This window comes from Patagioenas fasciata, chromosome 18, assembly GCF_037038585.1.
Source record: "Patagioenas fasciata isolate bPatFas1 chromosome 18, bPatFas1.hap1, whole genome shotgun sequence".
Taxonomy (NCBI): Eukaryota; Metazoa; Chordata; class Aves; order Columbiformes; family Columbidae; genus Patagioenas; species Patagioenas fasciata.
In genome coordinates, this window is record NC_092537.1 from 4481748 (window position 1) to 4500402 (window position 18655).

An 18655-nucleotide genomic window follows, 5' to 3' on the forward strand; every position below is an offset into this window, starting at 1 on the left:
AAGGAAACCCCTGAAAACTATATTTCCTTACCTTGAGGAACACAGTTTAAACACCTCAAATGGCTGAGGTGAGATGGGTCATCCCCTGCAGAACACAGAAGCCACCGAACAGAAACAGCCCTCAGACCGTTAACGTCTTCCACAGGATGGGGATGGAGTTCAGACTTGAAGGAGTCGAGTCAGAAACCCAACGCAGAATCATTTAACAGATGTTTCCATCTTGCAGTTTTCATGCCTTTCAATATTTCCCTAAGCAATTCCACCCTCTCCCCAGTTTCCCACTCTACAGTCTCATCAGCCCCCTGGTTTCTCCCCCATGAGCGTTCCTGGACACACAGATTATTTATTTTTTTAAGTGAAAATGACTGAAGTGTTAACACATTTTAAATTTATTTAAAAGCAGGAAACCAACCTCTTATTTCTTCCTCAAATCTCCATAAATGAAAAGCCTGGATCAGCAGGGACATAAGGTCTGTGAAAACCTCAAAAAGCGACACTAAATTCTAAGAAATTTACACTTCTGTTGATCGAGCAAGTTTCTCTCCTATTCATTGGTTATGCACCAGAAAACAAACAAACGGGCTCTGGGTAGAAATTTAATTTAAAACCACGGGAAACAGAAAAATTACTGAATTTGAAAAATCATGATCTAATTAAAGACCATTTAAATAATTCAGTGAGCACTGCAAAGAAGAAAACAGCCCAGGTTAGCAGCTGTTTCCCTGCACAAATGGAACCATGAGTTATTTATCCCACCTGCCTCAAACCAATGAACAAACCACTTCACCTGCTGTCAAGCTTCTTCTCAGACCGGCCTCTATAGATGAGGGTTTAATGGAAGACCCAGGCGCTGGTAATAGAAAGAACTTTTGAAGAAGTTTAAGATGCAGGAAGAGGTTTAAAAAATAGCATGAAGAACAGCTGAATTACCAACTATTTCAGCACATCCCCTACAACAAAAGTATCTCAAATCAGAATCAGTTTAATGTCTCTATTTCCCCCCCACAGCCTGAGCTTTAAAAATAATCCATAATATGAAAAAACTACCCCCACCCTCATGGAATTATTACATACTCAATGGTATTTGTAACCCAGAAGAACAACAGCTACTGAGTCTCCACTGCCAGAATGAGAAATGCAGACACAAACCACACCACAGGTTTTTTAAAGGCTTTTTCATTTTTATAATAATTTTTGGCTATGCAGGTAAGAAGATTTATACAATAAAATTTTCAACTGAAAATATTTTCACAACAGTGGAGCAAGCAGTAACTGCCATGTGTGCATTTCACAGGACATCACGATCGCGTACAGGATGGACAATATCACAATCAGGATCGGACACTCTGCTTATCTGCGGCCCAGTCTCATTCCACAGCAATGGAAGAGTTATCTCCACAAATGAGCTCATAAATCAAACTTCTACAGCTTATGGGGTCTGCATAGAAATCTCCATCCCTGCAGGATGGTATTTCAGCACAGTTTCCTCAACAGTTCAACTATTTAACACATGGTCACTAAGATCTACACAGACAGGCGCACAGGTACAGGTGTTGGCGCTGTAACAAGGAGCGAGTCTACGTTCACAGATGTAGATCGCTTCACGTCTCTGCTACACATTTGAAAACGGACACTGACCAGTCATCTCTGCTTTAATTCCCTTGGAACTGAGCGTACAGGAGGAAGGTAAAAATCACAACCTGCTGGAAACGTTTGAGCATGACCTGCAATTCACAGGGTAATTCTGATATTCCCTCACTACTTGCCTTTTCCCCCCCCCAAACCAGATCTGCAAGTAGAGTAAGAATCTAACATGGTAATTTAATAGGCTAATTTTTGCAAGCTGACTTCAGATACCACCTTCCTCCAGCACAACACAGAGACTGATCTTCCCGCAGCAAGGCAGAGGCATCTTGGGCAGAGGTCCGTTCTGTGGGCACATGGCTGGCGTGCCTGCTCCTGCCCCCGTTCTTTCCAGAGGGAACTGTGGTCTGTTTCAAAGAATCTTGTCATTTTTACCAAAGGCGAAAGCCACCCCTCCCTTTCGAGAACAATGGCTCCAATGACAATTAAGTCCGAAAATCCAGGCCCAGCACACAAGTCACTGCTTTGCCTTTTTCACAATGGTGCCAACAGCCGATATGACAGTAGTTTTGGATCCACTCGCGCTTGTTGTCACTGTGACAACACCCGGCAGCGTCGCGGTAGTGGTGAGGATGGTGGGCTGAGCTATCGTTGTTACAGGGATTGCTGAGTCCCACTTGCTCTTCCTCTTCTGGGCATCTGTGAATTTAATCAGATGAAGCAAACGAGGATTAGCATTATGTTAATCCCTTCGTAACACCCTGTCTTGTCAACTGTTAATATACCACTGCTTGACTAGACAACTTTCTCTCCCATTAATTTCTGCATATACCAGCAGTAAACGTAGAGGAGGAAAGAGAACTTTATCTCTCAAGAGTCAAAGTAAAACTCTACACCTGAACTCCAGCCAAACGGGAGAGAAGTTCACTCCCTGCCCCAAGGCACACTTAATTCTAACAGAGCACACACGTCTCAGCTACCCAGGCATGGGCACAGGACGCACTCAGCCTCCAGGGTTTTTATTCCCTTCCTCCCAGTTTAAAAGGCAGGCTGCAGGCCCGAGAATGGCTTTCATTCTTTCCAAATTTAACATATCAGCTCAAGAACAATCTACAACCAAAGATACCAGGAGATTTCTTGACCTACTAATGAACCTCTTCACTACCAACCTGTCTCCTAAGCTTTCATCCCAGAAGGACAGCCATGGGATGAAAGCACTACAGAAAAGCCAGTCCCTCTACTCCTGGAAGGAACACTTTCATGCATTACATACAAATAATAATGATTTCCAGGAAGCACTAATCCCAGCTTTACTGCATCTTAATAGGTACAATCACAACTGTTCTTTACCTCCTACGGTGGTACTGGCTGTTGTGGTGGTTGTAGAAGTGGCGCTTGTTGTTGTGCCCTTCTTAGTGCCAGTCACAAATTCAATCTGGGAAGGGAGAGACACACAGGAGAAAGGTGGAAAGATAAAAAATGAAATGTTAATACAGAAAGGGTTTTTTTAACCCACATCGCTTCTCTGTGTTTTTAAAGAACAGCTTTAACATCACATAAGACCTTGGCCTCCAAGCTGACTGTCAAGAAAGATGCAGACCTCAGGCCAAGGTGTACTGAAGTCACGATCATTAATGATTCCTGCAAGCCAACCCAGCCCCTAAGTCAGATACAACAAAAATATGCGGGGTTTTGGTTTTCTGGTGTTTTCTTGTTTGGTTGCTTTTGGTGTGTTGTTTTGCTGTTGTTGTTTCTGTTTTAAAAAAAGTGATATAGCTCAGAAAGAATAGATCTTGGTCATTAAAGATCATATTTATAAGGTTAGAAGTTCCTGCTCTTTTTCCTTTAAGAAGTGTGCAAGACAAGTCCCTACCTGCACAATTTTCTGCGACTGCACCATAGCGGGAAACCTGGCAACAAGAGCTACAACAGCATGCAGTCTCATCTTTTCACAACTGCAGATAAGGGTAAGGATGTAATCAGATACCTGGGTTACTGTGCAAAACCCAAAACAAGCAGCAAGACACAGCATGCACTGCAAGAAAAAGAATATACCTCCGCATACTGAATATGGAAGGAACACTGTGCAAGCGCAGATGGGACTCTCTAATATTAGCCTGTTTTCTAATGTCAGCTATTAGCTTAAAGGTAACATCACTGAACGACAGGAATAAAACCCTCCAAAAGTCTGTCTGTGTTCTTTTTGGCAGAACAGAAGAATGTATATTTTGCAACAAGCCAGTAGACCCCCAGTTAAAGCTAAAATAGGCCCAACATTTCTGGAAATTAGATGCAAGAAGGCAACAAAGACAAGGGAAAGGGGATATTGTCTCATGATGGGATATGGTGAGGAAATTATAGCTAGGCTATGTCACCAGGCAAAATGTCACAGATTAAGAAAAAAAGCTGTTCTTTATGCATCATCTTGCCTAGATCTGGTTTACTAGTACCAATTGAAGAGCTCTGCTTTACAAACATTGACCAAAAGGAAAGAAATCCAGTGGAATAAACAACCTGAGAAACGGACCTGTAAGGAAGGGCAAACAACTTGATCTGTGGGCAAGAAGAAAGGTCAGGACCAGGGAAAACCAAACAGTAATAGCATAGGGTGTAGTTCATAAGAAACAGCAAAACAACTACATGAAATTCAGCGTGAAATCCCGCATCTCAGTCTCTTTTGGTTTTGAATACCTTTGTGCGTTCCTTCTTGGCCTTCTCCAATTTGTCCATTTCAATCTTCTGGGCTTTAGCTGAGAAAGATCAGAAGTTACAAGAAGCACTAGGAACAGTAAAACCCCATAATTCTATCTCACTCACACACTTCCCATCATAAACAATCAAACTCCAAACTGCATATAGAAAATTAAACTGCCACGAAACCAACTACTGCTTTTTGATCAAAGCATTACTGCACTAAATTAATGATATAAGAGATGAAAACATTGAAGAATCAATTTAAACGAAAAGACTTTCCAGACTGATGAAGCATCAATAACATTCAGGCACATCCAAGCAGAATGAAGTAGTTAAGGGCAGCATGTGATGACTTCTCATTTATAAAGGAAGTGAAGACTCCAGTGCAGTTAATTAACTACAAAACACAAAGAGCTAAGTTAGGATTTAAAAAAACCAGACTTCCTGGAATTACCTAGTGCCTCATAATACGAATCCTCTGACCAGCCATGAGGATCGAACATGTCCTAAAGAAGAAAAAATACATCAGTTTATGGCTATTTCCACATATACAGACAGGCCAGTTCAAAAATGTTTTATGTATTTCAGTTCACTGATGATATTCATAACTCATTTCTTCTTGTATCCCAGTGACACAGAGATCACATCAGACCTTTTATAGGACCACATTCTATTGTGAATGAAGAAACAGCCAAAAAGATGCTGGGATAAGACATGTTTTTTTCTGCTGCTCAGCTTTTTCCCCCCACGAGGAGTTTCATGGATATCTACACACTTCAGCACTTTTTGATCAGAGTCATTATAGCAAAGCTGGAGGTACTGAGGCTCAGCACCACCTATAAATGCTCACTTCAATGCACAGGATCAGACTAAAGTTCCCTTAAAGGACCTCAAGCAAGCCCAAGCTAAGACCATACACCCCTGTATTATCTTTTACCCACTCCCTTGCCAGCCCAAAGTATGACACCTCACCTTTGGATAATTTGTACCGAGTTCATCAATTGAACAAAACTGGATCAGCTTTTCATAGATGCTGCAAAGGAAAGACAAGAGTTCAGAAGAGAGCCAGTGAGCCACAAGTAAACAGATGCCTTTCAGATTTGTTACTAGAAAGGGGTTGTCACCTCATTACACCACAGGAGTGAAATCAGAACTTGGGAGGCTATGCTTGCTGTGATGGATGTGGCACACCATTAACCACATTATTTCCCGCTTCCCGAGATTAATCTCCCAGCTTCCAGAGCAGACACATCTTCCAAAATCCTCCATCCAAAGCCTGTATATTTAAAATTTTACCAACAAACCAACTCCAGTTGTTGCCTCACAGAACACACACATACAGTTTTACTGTTTCAGTTATAATCGAATTATGTCTTTCTCATTTTTGTAAGCAGTAGTAATTCTTCCTCAAGATCCCGTTTCTGCTACAACACCAAAGAAGAAAACTCTTGGAATTCGCTGTGTTGTGCTTTGGTCACACAGGAAAAGTCGGTGGCTCACCTGGGATTGCGGAACTCCTTCTTCCTCTGAATGATGTAGTTCATATCCATGCCCTCTTTTATTTTCCTCTCATATAGCCTTTGAATTTTATCCTAATGGAGAAAGATTACAGGGTGAGCCAGAACAAAAAGGAAGAGCTGACTATCAAAAGTGTACGCGTGGAAACAAGTCAACTGAACCAGTGACCTCCTTGCAGGGAGCAAGGATTCCACCTCTTCCTTAAGGCCAGGCAGGTTGATTAGTACAGATCCTCTCTCCTTTACAGTCTGAAATTAATTTTCATTATTTATATCTTCATGAATTATCTAGATGGGTACAGGAACAGATCTTTATCGCTGAAGCCTTCAGAAAGTGCAAAGATTTTGTTGCAAATTTCTCATGTACTCAGAGCATATAAAGTAAGATGTGAGGCTAGGCTGCCAGTCTTTCAGGATGGGAGAGCTGAGTCAATTTTCCATTGTTCCTTCTGGATAAGTCACTTCACGTCTCCTCTGTGCGGTCAGTCAAGGCAAACACAGAACAGACTATTGCCTAAGGGTTTGCTGATGCCTGAATAAAAGAGGACTGTTAAGACCTGATATGGAACTCCTATTTCATCAACTCAATATAAGCTTTATAAAATGCATTTTCATGAGGTCCTCACACAATTAGCAAGAAGAAATGACACAATCTTCGCATCCAACATACACACCATAACGTTTGAAAAAAAACCCCAAAACTGCAAAGAGAATGGAATGGACACGATTGAAGAGCTGTTCCTGTTTGTTCACACCTCATGGAGGTTGCAATATGCTTCACAAAGTCCACAGTCCTCACTCAAATTTATAAGAAATACCTCCCCTTGGCAGAGCTAGAGATACAGTTTATTAGAGGAAGAACTTGACAAAAGAAAAGAGCGAATCAACAGTGCAAAGCCTAGAACATGCTGAATCTCTACGGAACAATCCCACCTCCTTGCTTAAAGTGCTCTAAGATGTGGTTTGACCTGCTAACAGAGGACAAGTTCTCCTTTGATTTAGCACAGTAAACTGCTGTCAAAGGAGGAGAAAAATCTGCTTTATTCTGTCTACTCTCTGGAGCTTCATGCATTCCTCAGATCTAACACACTCCAATTCACTGATGTGAGAACAATAAAATGGGTGTGCCCAGGTACACTGCGCAGAGAAGAAGAAATGGTGATCTGGACGGTGAGTCATTCTGAATCAACACTGCACACTTGTAGCTCACTTTATAGAGCATTCCAGAAGTGATTCCTTACTTGTATACCTGCAGTTAACACTCAGATGGTAGGAAACAGCGAGTCCTGCCCTTTCATTTGCTCTCCATCAGGAGGAGGAGAACAGAGCAGGTTACTGCAATTATTTGGGTGTGCACCAGAGAAAACACGCATTTGTTTTCTTTTGCTGCCTCTAAGTTACCAGCCTTCCCGCTAAATGTTTATCATCTAGAGACACGTAGGTGGAAAAGGAATCCATTCAATGCTGCCTCAACTATTCCAGTGAGGGGATTCTCAGGCCCGTATAGAAAAACAATGATTTGTTCTTTCCTACAGAGCTGAATTTGCTGAGGTAAGAGGATAGCAGCCTTCACAGTACACATTGCTTCTGTGTCACTGGTGGGATCAAGCGCCATTTTAAAGCATAAGTGACCCACAGAGACTAGAAAGCAGCTTTAAGCTACTCTGACATTCCTAAACTAGAGTTGCTGCAAAGTCTAAAGCATTAATGTAGTGCATAAACTCAGTGTGGTAAAAACCCGGCTCTAATGCTGGGTTTTTCAATTGTGCAAAAATACTAAGCAGAATTCCCAAATATCGCCCCTCCCTAGTGAAATGCAAACCTTTAAAAAAATAAAGTGTAAGTGGACTTATACCAACCTGCAGCTGGTTAGAACATCTGCCAGGAGGTTCAGGAGGGATTTTGATCTCATCTGGAGACATGTTCCGCACTCTCTCTGAAAAAGAAGCTATAAGAGAGCAAACCACGTATGAGTTCTGGCAATATTAAAGGGAATTTAAGCCATGCAAGTCATTACACTTGTTTTACGTCTTTGCTAGTGCTACTGTAGCACTGAGAAACAATGGGTAAAGTTATGGGAGTGCTGTCAATCGGTACTTATAGCGTTCTCAAAGTGCTGAGCAAGAAGCAACCTAAAGGTCAGATCACTGGCAGAGGGATGTGAGGCTTGTTCTACTGACATCTGCCTTATTACTGTGGTTCTGTGTCACACCCATGTGTAAAGCTTTATTTTAAAGGGTCTCTTCAACTCAGGATGGAATATGAAAAGCAAAGCTACGCCTTGCTCCAGTTGCAATTAGCGATAAGATCCTCAAAGGCAAAGAATCTGCACAGAAACAAAGGCTGGTTTGTGGACTGTATCTCTAAACCCCTGAACTGTGCACCACACAGTGAACCCTCCGCTACTCCAGGTCTCCCATGTGCACTCTGATGTGCTCATCGCTGGTTTTGGGGAGGCAATCGCTTTGCATCCTTCCCATTTCAAGACCTACCTCCATGAACCAAAATGGTTCAAGAAGGGAACAACCCTCCCCAAGGCTGTCAGGAGTTAAACACAAGAAAATACATTTTATCCTCAAGTTAACATTTCCTTAACAGGCACTTTGATCTTTGCTTACAGAGTCAGACTCTTGCTAGAAAGAACAACTCGTTCTGCAGGACCGAGAGCACATCAGTACAGATTGCCAGATTTCAACAGCTGTTTGTGCTGGGATATACTGTTAGAGTACCCGATTGCCCTGTAAAGATCAGTTTACAGAGTTATCAGCAAAATAAACTTCATGTTTCCCCCCCTATTGCTTGCATCTTTCCCATTCAGTTATGGGAAACCCAGGCAGTTCTCCAGTCTTGGAGCAGAGATTTGTGCCATATTTAAGCAGCTGGGATTGTTTTCAACCATAATTCGTACAGGGAAAACATCTCAGAGTCATAGTCAGAGGATAAGTGAGACCTGACACCAGCACAGAAGTCATATGAAGCAACCCATTCACATTTGTGTCTCCTGAATGATATATTCCTCAGTGAAAGCTGCCTGAACTGCAGTTAGAGCACGTTCAAGTTCGGCTCCTTTGACTAAAGGGCCCAAAGAACCGATACACAGCGAGTTGTGCCCTCCAGCACAGAGCACCCGACAGCTGAGGTTACAGATAATCAACGCTACAGACCATCAGCGCTACTGCAGTTTCTAGCTCTTTTATAAAAACGTAAAGCACTAAGGACAATATCTTTTGAAGACGCCAAGCTGGCAGGCAACCACTCATTCTATCTGACCAAGATGTTGCTGAGGGTTAAATTCTTCAGCAGTTGCTAGTAATGAACAAAAAGTGTCCTTTGGCATTTACTAAGAGCGTGCCTTTATGGAGGAAGGAAAGCTTGCCAGAGCCCCTACAGAAAGGCAGGCAAAGCAGAGCTCCCTGACAACAAGGCAGACATTTGTTATAGGTTACAGCTGCTGGTGGGATGGGGAAGCCTCTAGTTTAATTAGAGTTTCAGGAACCCAGAGAGACAGTAGCAAATAGAAGTGTTGATAATAAACAGCACACTAGGCTTTCCGGAAAAGGTGAAAGCTGATTAATGGCTTAAGAGATTCACAGAATCAGCAGAAACGTTAGGAAAGAAAAAATGCCATCAAATCCAGACTTCATAAAGCAAAGAAAGGACCTAAAAACCATAGGTGAAGCCTAGCTCCACGCTAGACATCCCATAGGCTCTGTCTTTGCAGATGACCAGAAGAACCATAGAGAAACAAAACATTTATGAGAAGGGGAATTACAGGCTCATATAAACTCAGGAACTCAGGGAAGGATCTCTGTCCAGCCACTGAGGAACTCACAAAGTCATAATCAATCCAAAGCTCCTTTGAAACAGAAATAACACTGGTGGAGGAACAAGAGCTCCCAATAAAACAACACATTTTTGACCCATGACTTTTCATGTTTTGGTGCTCATTTGCTCTTTTTGTTTGAGTCACGTGAAAACAAATAATTTATCAACACTATACTGATGAGAGAAGGCATCTCCATGGTTTATAAGGAACTGGAAAATGTCCTTGTTTCCTGCAATCCCACCGTAACTATATGCAGCTGAAGACCAAGTCAGCAGCGAGGGTACATGCACCCTGCTCCACCGTGCAAACTGAGCACAGACAAACATTCAACATTACTCAGTCATTTCACCACATTGCAGCCAGACTGAGATGCCACATCATTAGGAACAAAAGGATGACTTTAACCCTTCCAGGGTTATTTACAGTAAGGAAGTGCAAATCATCCGTGCCCTGCAGCAGTCCTCAAGCTTCCTCCCCAAACAGATGGCAGAACGGTCGATTCCACAGCTGCTTCCCACCAACTCTTTCCTTAGAGGCTGAGGCAGCTGGGATTATCATCCTAAATAATCCTAGAACTTGCATATATACCCACAGGCTCCTGTATAAAAGATTTTGTGTTTGCAAAGTCTCAAGCGCAGCTTTCCACTGCCTATACAGCAGTAAATGCAGACAGACGGCTACCGAGGTGTGTCCTCGCAGGATACATCCAACTGCTCTGTGCATCCTGTTATTTCTGCCAAGATCAAAGTTCTACTTTTACATGAGTCACAGGCAGTGACACTGCAGCCTCTAATTGGGCCGGTGATTTGCTGGCTCACAGCCCGGAGAATCTCCATGTGGGGACCTCAGGAAGCCGGCTGTTGGCACGATTAATCACTATGGGCACACCCAGGTTCTGGCTCACAGTGAGCAAATATCTTCCTCTAATCAGATTCGCAGTCCAGGTAAAGAACTGGCGCCGTAAAGCAGATCTCATGACTCAGATGGGAGTTCAAGAAAGCAGGAGCCGATGCACTGCCAGGTCTGCAACTCCAAGCATCCTGCTGAAGGGCACGGCCAGTGGTACTGAGTCCGTACATTCCACATGCTCCCCTAAAGTTAAAAATTTCATCAGCACAAGCGATAGGCGCCTGTAGCTTTTTGTGTAGCCAGAGTATGAACCGTGGCAAGGCAGAGATGTTCAGCTGCTCCTGGACACTGCTTAGGAGGCCAAAGCACAGCCAGCTGTTACTGGGTACCTAGCAAATGTTCAGCACCACAGTATCCAATGGAGGATGTTTCCTTGCCAGATCTTGATGAGGCAGATAATTAAATGGAAACGCTACATTTAATCTGTTTCCATTTCAGATAGATGGGTTATTCGACCAGCATATCCAACAGCACAAAGCCACACTGCATAGCAGGAGAGAAAGTGCCACAGCACAGACTGTGCCCTCAGTTCCTTCCCGAACAAAACAACTGCTCACAGTGCAAAGGCCACACTGGAGACATGGACAGAGGGCATGACGGAGCTTTGTTACAGATGGGTTGGCAGGTTTTCCTAGTGCAGAGAGAACCAGAACAACAGAGACCACAGGCATGGAGAGCTGGTTGTATCTGGACAGATGAGGGTGTGGATCATCTGAGGTCTGGTCCAACATCTTGCCTCAGCGCCCTCAGTGAGTAACAATGCTCCCCAGGTAGGATGAAGAACCCTTGTCCCTTTCAAGGTTCACTTGTACACTGCATCTTAAGCAGCCACAAGGGATTACAGGCAGTATCAGGTGCCAGTTTGTCTATAAAGGTCACACTATGCAAAAAAACAAGCAAAGACCCGGAAAGGGTAATCAGAGTGGCATGGCTTTTCCCTGGAGACACACAAACCGGCGGTGCCTGGTCTCTAAAACTGCATTCTTTGGCACTAATCAAGTCTGCTTGGCATAAACCGGGATGTGTGGGTCTCTGATTTCCTGGCACCAGAACAGCCAAATCAGAGGGAAAAACTGGAAGCAACAACATGCCAGTGAGTCAGCCATCCATGGAAGGACACTAGTTCCCTTTCTGCTCTGTGGGCTGAGAAATGCAGAAAGAGACCTGCAACTCAGCCATATTTTCTGCTCTCATGAACACTGACTTTGTGCTCAGATATCCTAAGGGCTGGAGAGAACATTTCTTACAGCACAAAAGGTAAACAACCATGCTGCAAAGAAAACCCCCCGCATCCTAAAAGTATTATTTTGCAAGGCCATGGGAAACAGCAAATGCAACATCCAGCTAGTACTACGTAATCTTTGGAGTGGTACAAAAAGCCCAAAAGGACAACACTGATGCAGAAATCTATCAAAATAAATTGCACATATACTTCTTCCTCAGCCACAGGGCAGTTGCTGGTGAAATCTCTCCTCCCATTCTTTGAGGCTTTGATTATGTGCTCACTACTTCAGTGCACATCAGGACAACCATGCCCTTCCCAGCTGCTCATCCCTCCTGTTTCCTTTGAGCCAACTCCAGTGCTTCCCTAGCACACACTGAGCAGGTCAGGGAATGGATCCAACTGGAAGACTCATGGGGGAGGAAAAAAAAGTAGCAGTGAAGGTGGGTCTCCAACTCCCAGATCAGCTCAAGGCACACAAACATCAGCATGTGTCTGGGGGAGGTAAAATAGAAACACTACTTTCAGCAGGAGTCTACATATATGCTGTACTTAAGCAACTGCACAACCACAGACTTTATTAAAGGTGATGTTGAGCAACAGAAGGTTATCTGCTGAGAAGGGCAGGTCCATGAGCTTCTAAAGCAAAAAGCACTTGTGGAAAACTAAGGAAGGCTTAAGACTTCCACATACTGATATTAGACAAAACTTTGCATGTCCAGATTGGAGAAGTTCATTGCTTTATGGCAGAAAATTCTGCAACTTTTTCCATTCAAGAATTCTAACTCTGAAAGTCCAAGTTTCCAAGGAGGGAGTGGTTCTCTCATTTCACCAACCACAAGGTTCTTGCAACAGTTCCTTTTCACCTAGATAAGATATGGTCCAATGCAAAAGATGTAGAGAATCCAGTATGGCAAATACGCTGACCTCTAATAACCTAGTTCTGCACAAAGCCAGACAGCACACAACTGCTCTGTGTGTGCTTCTATTGGGAAAGAAAACTAAAAATGTATGGCAAACCTTAATGCAGGTCTCAGACTCACCAATACCACTCAAAAGCATGTGGTGCTGTAACAAGTGTACCCTCTACAGCTTTTAGGCCTGCATGCAAGTGTGGCTATCATGAGACAAACAGGTTTAGTTTGAAAAAATGTGAATAAATACTTCTCAGCAAACTTACCGACTAGCTCCTGAGGATCTCTTTTCTCCACTTCTGAGAATTCCTGGGAGAAAGGGAGAAAAACAGATTTAAGTCAAGGTATACTTTCAATCTAAAAAGCTATACTGTCCATTTGTTTAGAAATTTGCCCGTTAGTTCTGAGATGAAAGAATAAAAATTAATAATGTAATGCAAGTTATTAGATAATAGGGCAATGTTTGTACCACGGAACGCCAAAGCCTAACAGGATGCTCTGTTTCCTTTCAAAGCTAGAGCCTAAACTGAATGAAAGAATTCAGGCTTTGTTTCTGTGATTCCTGGACATTTTCAGCTCCTTTTAAATTCCACAAACACTGCTGTCCTTGAAGCCTTTCCTCAAAACAGATCAAACTATGAATATAGATGCTTCATTTTTGGTGATCAGCCCTTGGCACTAGCCAAGAGTCAATGTTTTAGATCTGGCTAAATACAAGCTGGATCCAGCCCACAGAAAACTGCGTAAGCTCTGAGAACGCCAAGCCCAGGCCCATGCAATCTGCAGTCCCCTGAGCAGGGCCAGCGGGACGCGTTCCCCAGAGTAACGCGAGAACAGCCGAAATGCTCCCAGAGCCAGCAGCAGAGCACGACGGCTTCAGAGCAGCATCTGCTCGGCCTCTGCAGCCACCCAGGGCTCTGCAGGGTCGCGGGCTGCCGAGGTTCGCCCGTCGTGTCATTCTGTAATTGTGCCATTCGGGGCTTTGGCTGATAAACCCTCTACAAACCAAAAAGCCAGGGCACGTGGTGGCTGTGCAGATCCTGTATTCCCATTTTGGAAGAACGCTCCCACTGTCAAGTCTCTATGGGCTGCTGCTTTCCAGGAGTGACACATCTGATCTGCTCTACCAGAAATTCAAGGGCAACCTCCGCTGGCTTGTAATGCTGATCACCTCAACACAGCTAATCCCTCCTTATTTATACAAATTAAGGCTGTTTCAGTCGCGAGAGCACAGCAAATGTTTGCATCAGACTCTGCTGAGCAGGAGGTGCCATGTAGGATAAGACACTCTTAAATAAACTTTCACCATATTGAGACCAAAGTTCAAGCATTTCAGTGCTTCTGAGAGACCCCAGGAGAGTCACAAGTGATATCAAGTTCAACACAAATAACATTTCTGAAACAGTATCAGCTGTATCCCAACATCGCCCTCTCCCCCCTGCCTCCCTTCCAAAGACCTTTTGTGACTCACTGGACTGTGTATCCAAAATTCCTCAGTGCCTCCAAACACTGAAGCTATTCATTCAACCTGACACAGACATAGTGCTGCCTCCTTGCTGCTTGGTAACCACGCTCCAAACCCCCTCCCTTCACTCCATTTCCAATCAGGTGAGAGATGCACAAGGTGATGAGAAAGCAGCAAGGTCACCGAGCCAGATCTGGGAACGGGCTCTGCCAAACTCACTGTGAAAACCACCAAGTTCCAGAGAAGCCAAAGCCCTCTGGAAGCAGAAAAACAAATTCTTTGTGTAGCGCTAACTGCTACAGGGCACTTTTTAATAGCCATTTGTGAAAGAGTTGGGGGGGGAAAGCAGCACACTGTTTCTCCCTAGCATACTGGGATCACAGAAATACCAGGCTAAAGCTATTTTAGAAGGAAAGCAGGACAAGAAGGAACAAGCATCTTCTTGCCGGCCAGCTGGCAAGGCCCTGGGCCTGTGTGAGATGGGCTGTAGCACAACAGCTCTAAGGCACCACATTAACACCTCTTCTCCCAGGCTCTTCAGAAAGAACAGTACGAGCAGAAAAAATTAAAACAAAAGCCTGATATTTCAAAGAAGCAAATTTATGCTCAGAGAAGGAGCTCTTTTTGCCAAGGGCACTGGCTGGGAATCCAGGGAATCTCAGTCGTCTTCTCCACAAGCCCAAGTGAACACAGCATTCATGGGCTGAGCCTCAACCACGTCGATGTGGCTTTAACACGGGGGGCTCAGTTCATCACCACAGAAGTGGGAGCAATTCTGCAGTAATTAACAGGTTATGAGGACAACTTTGGATTAGCACACAGGCTGGAGAAGTTCACAGAGCTACAGATAGAAGGCAAGTGTATGTCCAGGCAGCGCACAATGAGTCATTAGGCAGTGAATGCATGTGGTGAACTTGCTAGATATGTAATTAAAAGTATTTCTTGCCTTGGTTTGAGACCAGAAGCAAATGTTTTTTGAGGTGAGAGGATGGAATTGCTTTTATTCCAACCCTGACTGAACTACCTCCTGCACTCTTATCTTCTGAAAGTTTTAAATGGACTGAGAGGGAAGAGGAAGAGACCCTGTCCCTGAGCACCTCTTCATCCTTCCTCTTACCCAGCACTGTATTTATTAGTCCATTATCCCTCCCATCTTCTGCCTGCTTGTCCTATACCTATCCAAAAACACAAAGGCAAGAGGAAAAAAAGTCCCCCAAATGACCAATATTGCCAAGCAGTAACCCAGTGGCACAGTCCTGAATTGGACTTCAGACGTGCTAAATGCCCTCGAGAAGGCTGCCCTCTTATTTGGCCACTAAATAGGGTTGGAAGGGTATTTGCCGTGTTTCTGAAGCCCGTTTTCAAGTCTCCTGTAGCTGTTTGGCGCCAGCACCAAGTGTAAGCACACAATTCTCAGAAAACACGAACTAACATTCTGAGAGGTAATTTGATGGCCATAACCTCTCCTGTTACATACCTCACATTAGATACATCTCTAAAATGTCAGATGCGTTAAGGAGCGTGTTTTATGAATTTCCAGAATCATCAGTAAGCTTGCAAACTTGTTGTTTAATTTGCTTTCTTTAATCCTAGAGGTACGGCACTGGCCTGCCACACTTGTAGCAGGCTGAATAAAACCAGTCCTATCAGGCCACCGCCGCCCATTTACCCGCTCTGATCGCCCACACGTGTTCCACCACAGCCGCTCCGACACGTCTGGTCTCCGCATCCTCAGGCCACAGCCAAGACATCAGAAACCCCAGAGCTACACCAAGCAAAAGAAAACAAGTTCACCAACATTTTCCAGGCACACCTCGCTGCCCAGGGGATACGAATTTTGCTTACTGATGAATTACCGCGCACCTACACCCACCGCTCCGTCATTAGCAAGCTGCAGACATCAAAACAGCTTTCATTAAGTCAGGATACTTTCAAGCCTCTTACATGCCTTCAGAAAACAAAGGGATGACCGACTCCTCCTATGGTGCTTGTTCATATCTGCTTAGTTTACCGTCTAACACTATTGCAAGGCAAGTACCAACAACTTGACCAAAGCCGTACAGTTTGGCAGATGTGAGATCTAAGAAGTTTTGTTCAAACCCTTGAGTATCTACTGAAGATTCAGAACTTAAGGACAGTCTAAAAACCTTCAGTGGCGTAATCACCCAACACAAACTGTCCTACACTCCCCCTTAGGGTAACGTAAGTCGGGACACATGTTGAATACCACGAACTGATTAGAATTTGTTTAAAGAAACAAACAAAACCCCACCATATTTTCTGCAGATTTAATACAATATAAAGTTGAATGAGATAATCACCAACTAACGAGGTGTAACAAATACTACATGGCTGCAGCCTTTTCATTGTGAAATGGAAGAAATATTTACTAATAGACAAGAGATTTCTGAAAGAATTCAAACATTTAATCAATGGAAAATTTGAAAGATGACTGAATTTTGAGTCAAGAATTTAGCTAAACCCATTCAGAGCAAGGTGATCTTTTTGTAGATTACTATATCATCAATACCAATTCTGCCACGTATCAGTGTCTCGCATGGAGAGCACAAAATCAAGCAGGTGAGTGGTTCCAAGCAGAGGGGACTTTATGTCAAACCTCTGTCACAACAAATATATAAAAGCTCTTGGGAGTCTTCAAGTACCACAGAGCTACAGGCATCGTTTACTGGGTTCATTTCCATTTGGACTACTGAAAAATAACAAGGTTAAGACTTCACTAGTAGCACCTTCCAATACTGCAGAGTTTTCACCAGCCCGACCTCTGAAAGGCTGAATAGGAACATCTCGGCATTTATTCTTCCAGCCGGTCTCTCGCTACTCACACAGTCAGCCCGGCCACATTAGTTATGCTGAAAACTCCTCCTACCATCACAGAAATAGAGAACTTGAGTAAGAGAGTGTCCTGTGTTCATTCTTTTTCTCTAGTCACTTTATCCTATCTAGTATTACATGATGACTTCTAAGGATGGTCAGATTGAGTCCAAAAAAAGCAGCACCGTACTTTATGCCTCTCATGCACCCAGCAAGGTGATTTTCTGGCTGCTGTCTCCTTTGCAGCCTCAATCTCACAAGATCCACTGCCGAACGGGCTGAAGCCAGACGGCCTTGCTCCAGCAGACCCACTGAAAGGGGCCAAGGGACATCGTGGTGGTTCAGAGCCAGGTTGGAAGGGGACTGAAAGGCAGCAAGACAAGCAGGAGGCAGACTCCTTTTCCTGATCTGCAGACTAATAAAAAGCAGCATCTGAAGATCAAGCCCTGGGCAGATAACACTGCCTGCAAGAGCCTGACTGATGTGAACCCAGCCTGACAGCTCAGTTTTCATGTATCTTTATCAGTGAAAGAAGACGAGCAAGCTGAAGGGGTGTGTGCACAAACGTACGGAAAACACTGCATTTGGGCTTAAGATTTCACCTCAGCAAGGTGAAATACAGACGGTCTTTTCAGTCACAGAGTGTTTCCATTCGGTTACATAAAATCCAATCTCTGCTCAGGTTGCATGGAAAATAAAAATAAGCAAACACAATCCTCACTGTAGAACAGAGATTAAAGGAAGGAAGCAAAAACAATATGAATTCGAGACTGACGAATTCAAGTTTGGAAAGGCCAAAAAAAAGCTTCATTTAATGGAAAGAATGGACTGACTAACAACAATGCTCACTAAATCCTTCCTGAAACAAGATCCATAAACCCAGTACAAAGCCCACATCAAACATAACTGTTGGCATTAACTGTCGCCAAAAGGTACAAACTTAACCATCAATTCCTCGCAGAAGCAGTCGCATGTGCTAATGCAGGTGTGCTGCAAACTATGAGGAAAAAATGGCTGAATAGGGAGGCAGAAAAGACAAAACGAGGACCCGATTGCTTTAAATAAGATGCAAATCATAAGAAATTGAGAGGTTGATGCCAGATTTGCCACCGCTCCATTGCGTTCCCAGACTCGCAGCCAACTTAGCCCTAGAGCTTCATTTTTCCCCTGACTTCCAGTTAGTATTAAAAACAAGCAGCAAGGAAGCTTCCACAGTTCCCCCCAACAAGATTGTCTCTTTTTTTCCAGAGAGAATGCTCTTGCATTGCAGAATTTCCTCTCTCCCCCAACTATTTCACCTAATTGTTTGCACGTAAAGAATTTTAACACTAATTCAAACTGACAGCCTAAAAATGTATGGACCAGTCACACTGTTGTCATGCTGGTAGTTTAGTTTGAAGATGTTAATGCAGAGAATTTTTCAGTGCAATCCTTCCATTGGTAGCCAGTGGATCTGCTGCAATATTGTTACAGTGGGTTTCTCTTATCTGAGAAGGTGCCAGCAAACAGCTTTTGTAATTTTTCCTCCTCTCTACAATTCAGACTATGTCCTGTAGTCCTGTCAGCCTCGTTTGGCTGAGTACGATGGAAAGAAACCCTATAATTTAACATAAATTGTTAGAGGAGTTATCTGAGCTGACAGTGAAGACGGCCTTGCCAAAGCAAGTGGGTGAAATGTTTCTATGCAGGTAG

At 43.7% G+C, this 18655-nt stretch overlaps 1 protein-coding gene across 2 annotated transcripts in view; it reads right to left on the bottom strand.

Annotated features, from left to right (window-relative positions):
• Positions 1-373: 373 nt before the first annotated feature.
• SAP30BP (SAP30 binding protein) overlaps positions 374-18655 on the bottom strand; it is a 28378-nt gene continuing 10096 nt past the window's right edge. For both annotated transcript variants that reach the window (XM_071816462.1, XM_065852628.2), the window contains 8 exons: positions 12933-12975; positions 7655-7743; positions 5779-5870; positions 5251-5311; positions 4733-4784; positions 4276-4334; positions 2935-3019; positions 374-2283 (listed from right to left, as the gene is read on the bottom strand). In XM_071816462.1, the coding sequence (XP_071672563.1) occupies positions 2102-2283; positions 2935-3019; positions 4276-4334; positions 4733-4784; positions 5251-5311; positions 5779-5870; positions 7655-7743; positions 12933-12975 (663 nt within the window). In that variant the 3' untranslated portion in view covers positions 374-2101. The remainder of the gene's footprint in view (positions 2284-2934; positions 3020-4275; positions 4335-4732; positions 4785-5250; positions 5312-5778; positions 5871-7654; positions 7744-12932; positions 12976-18655) is intronic.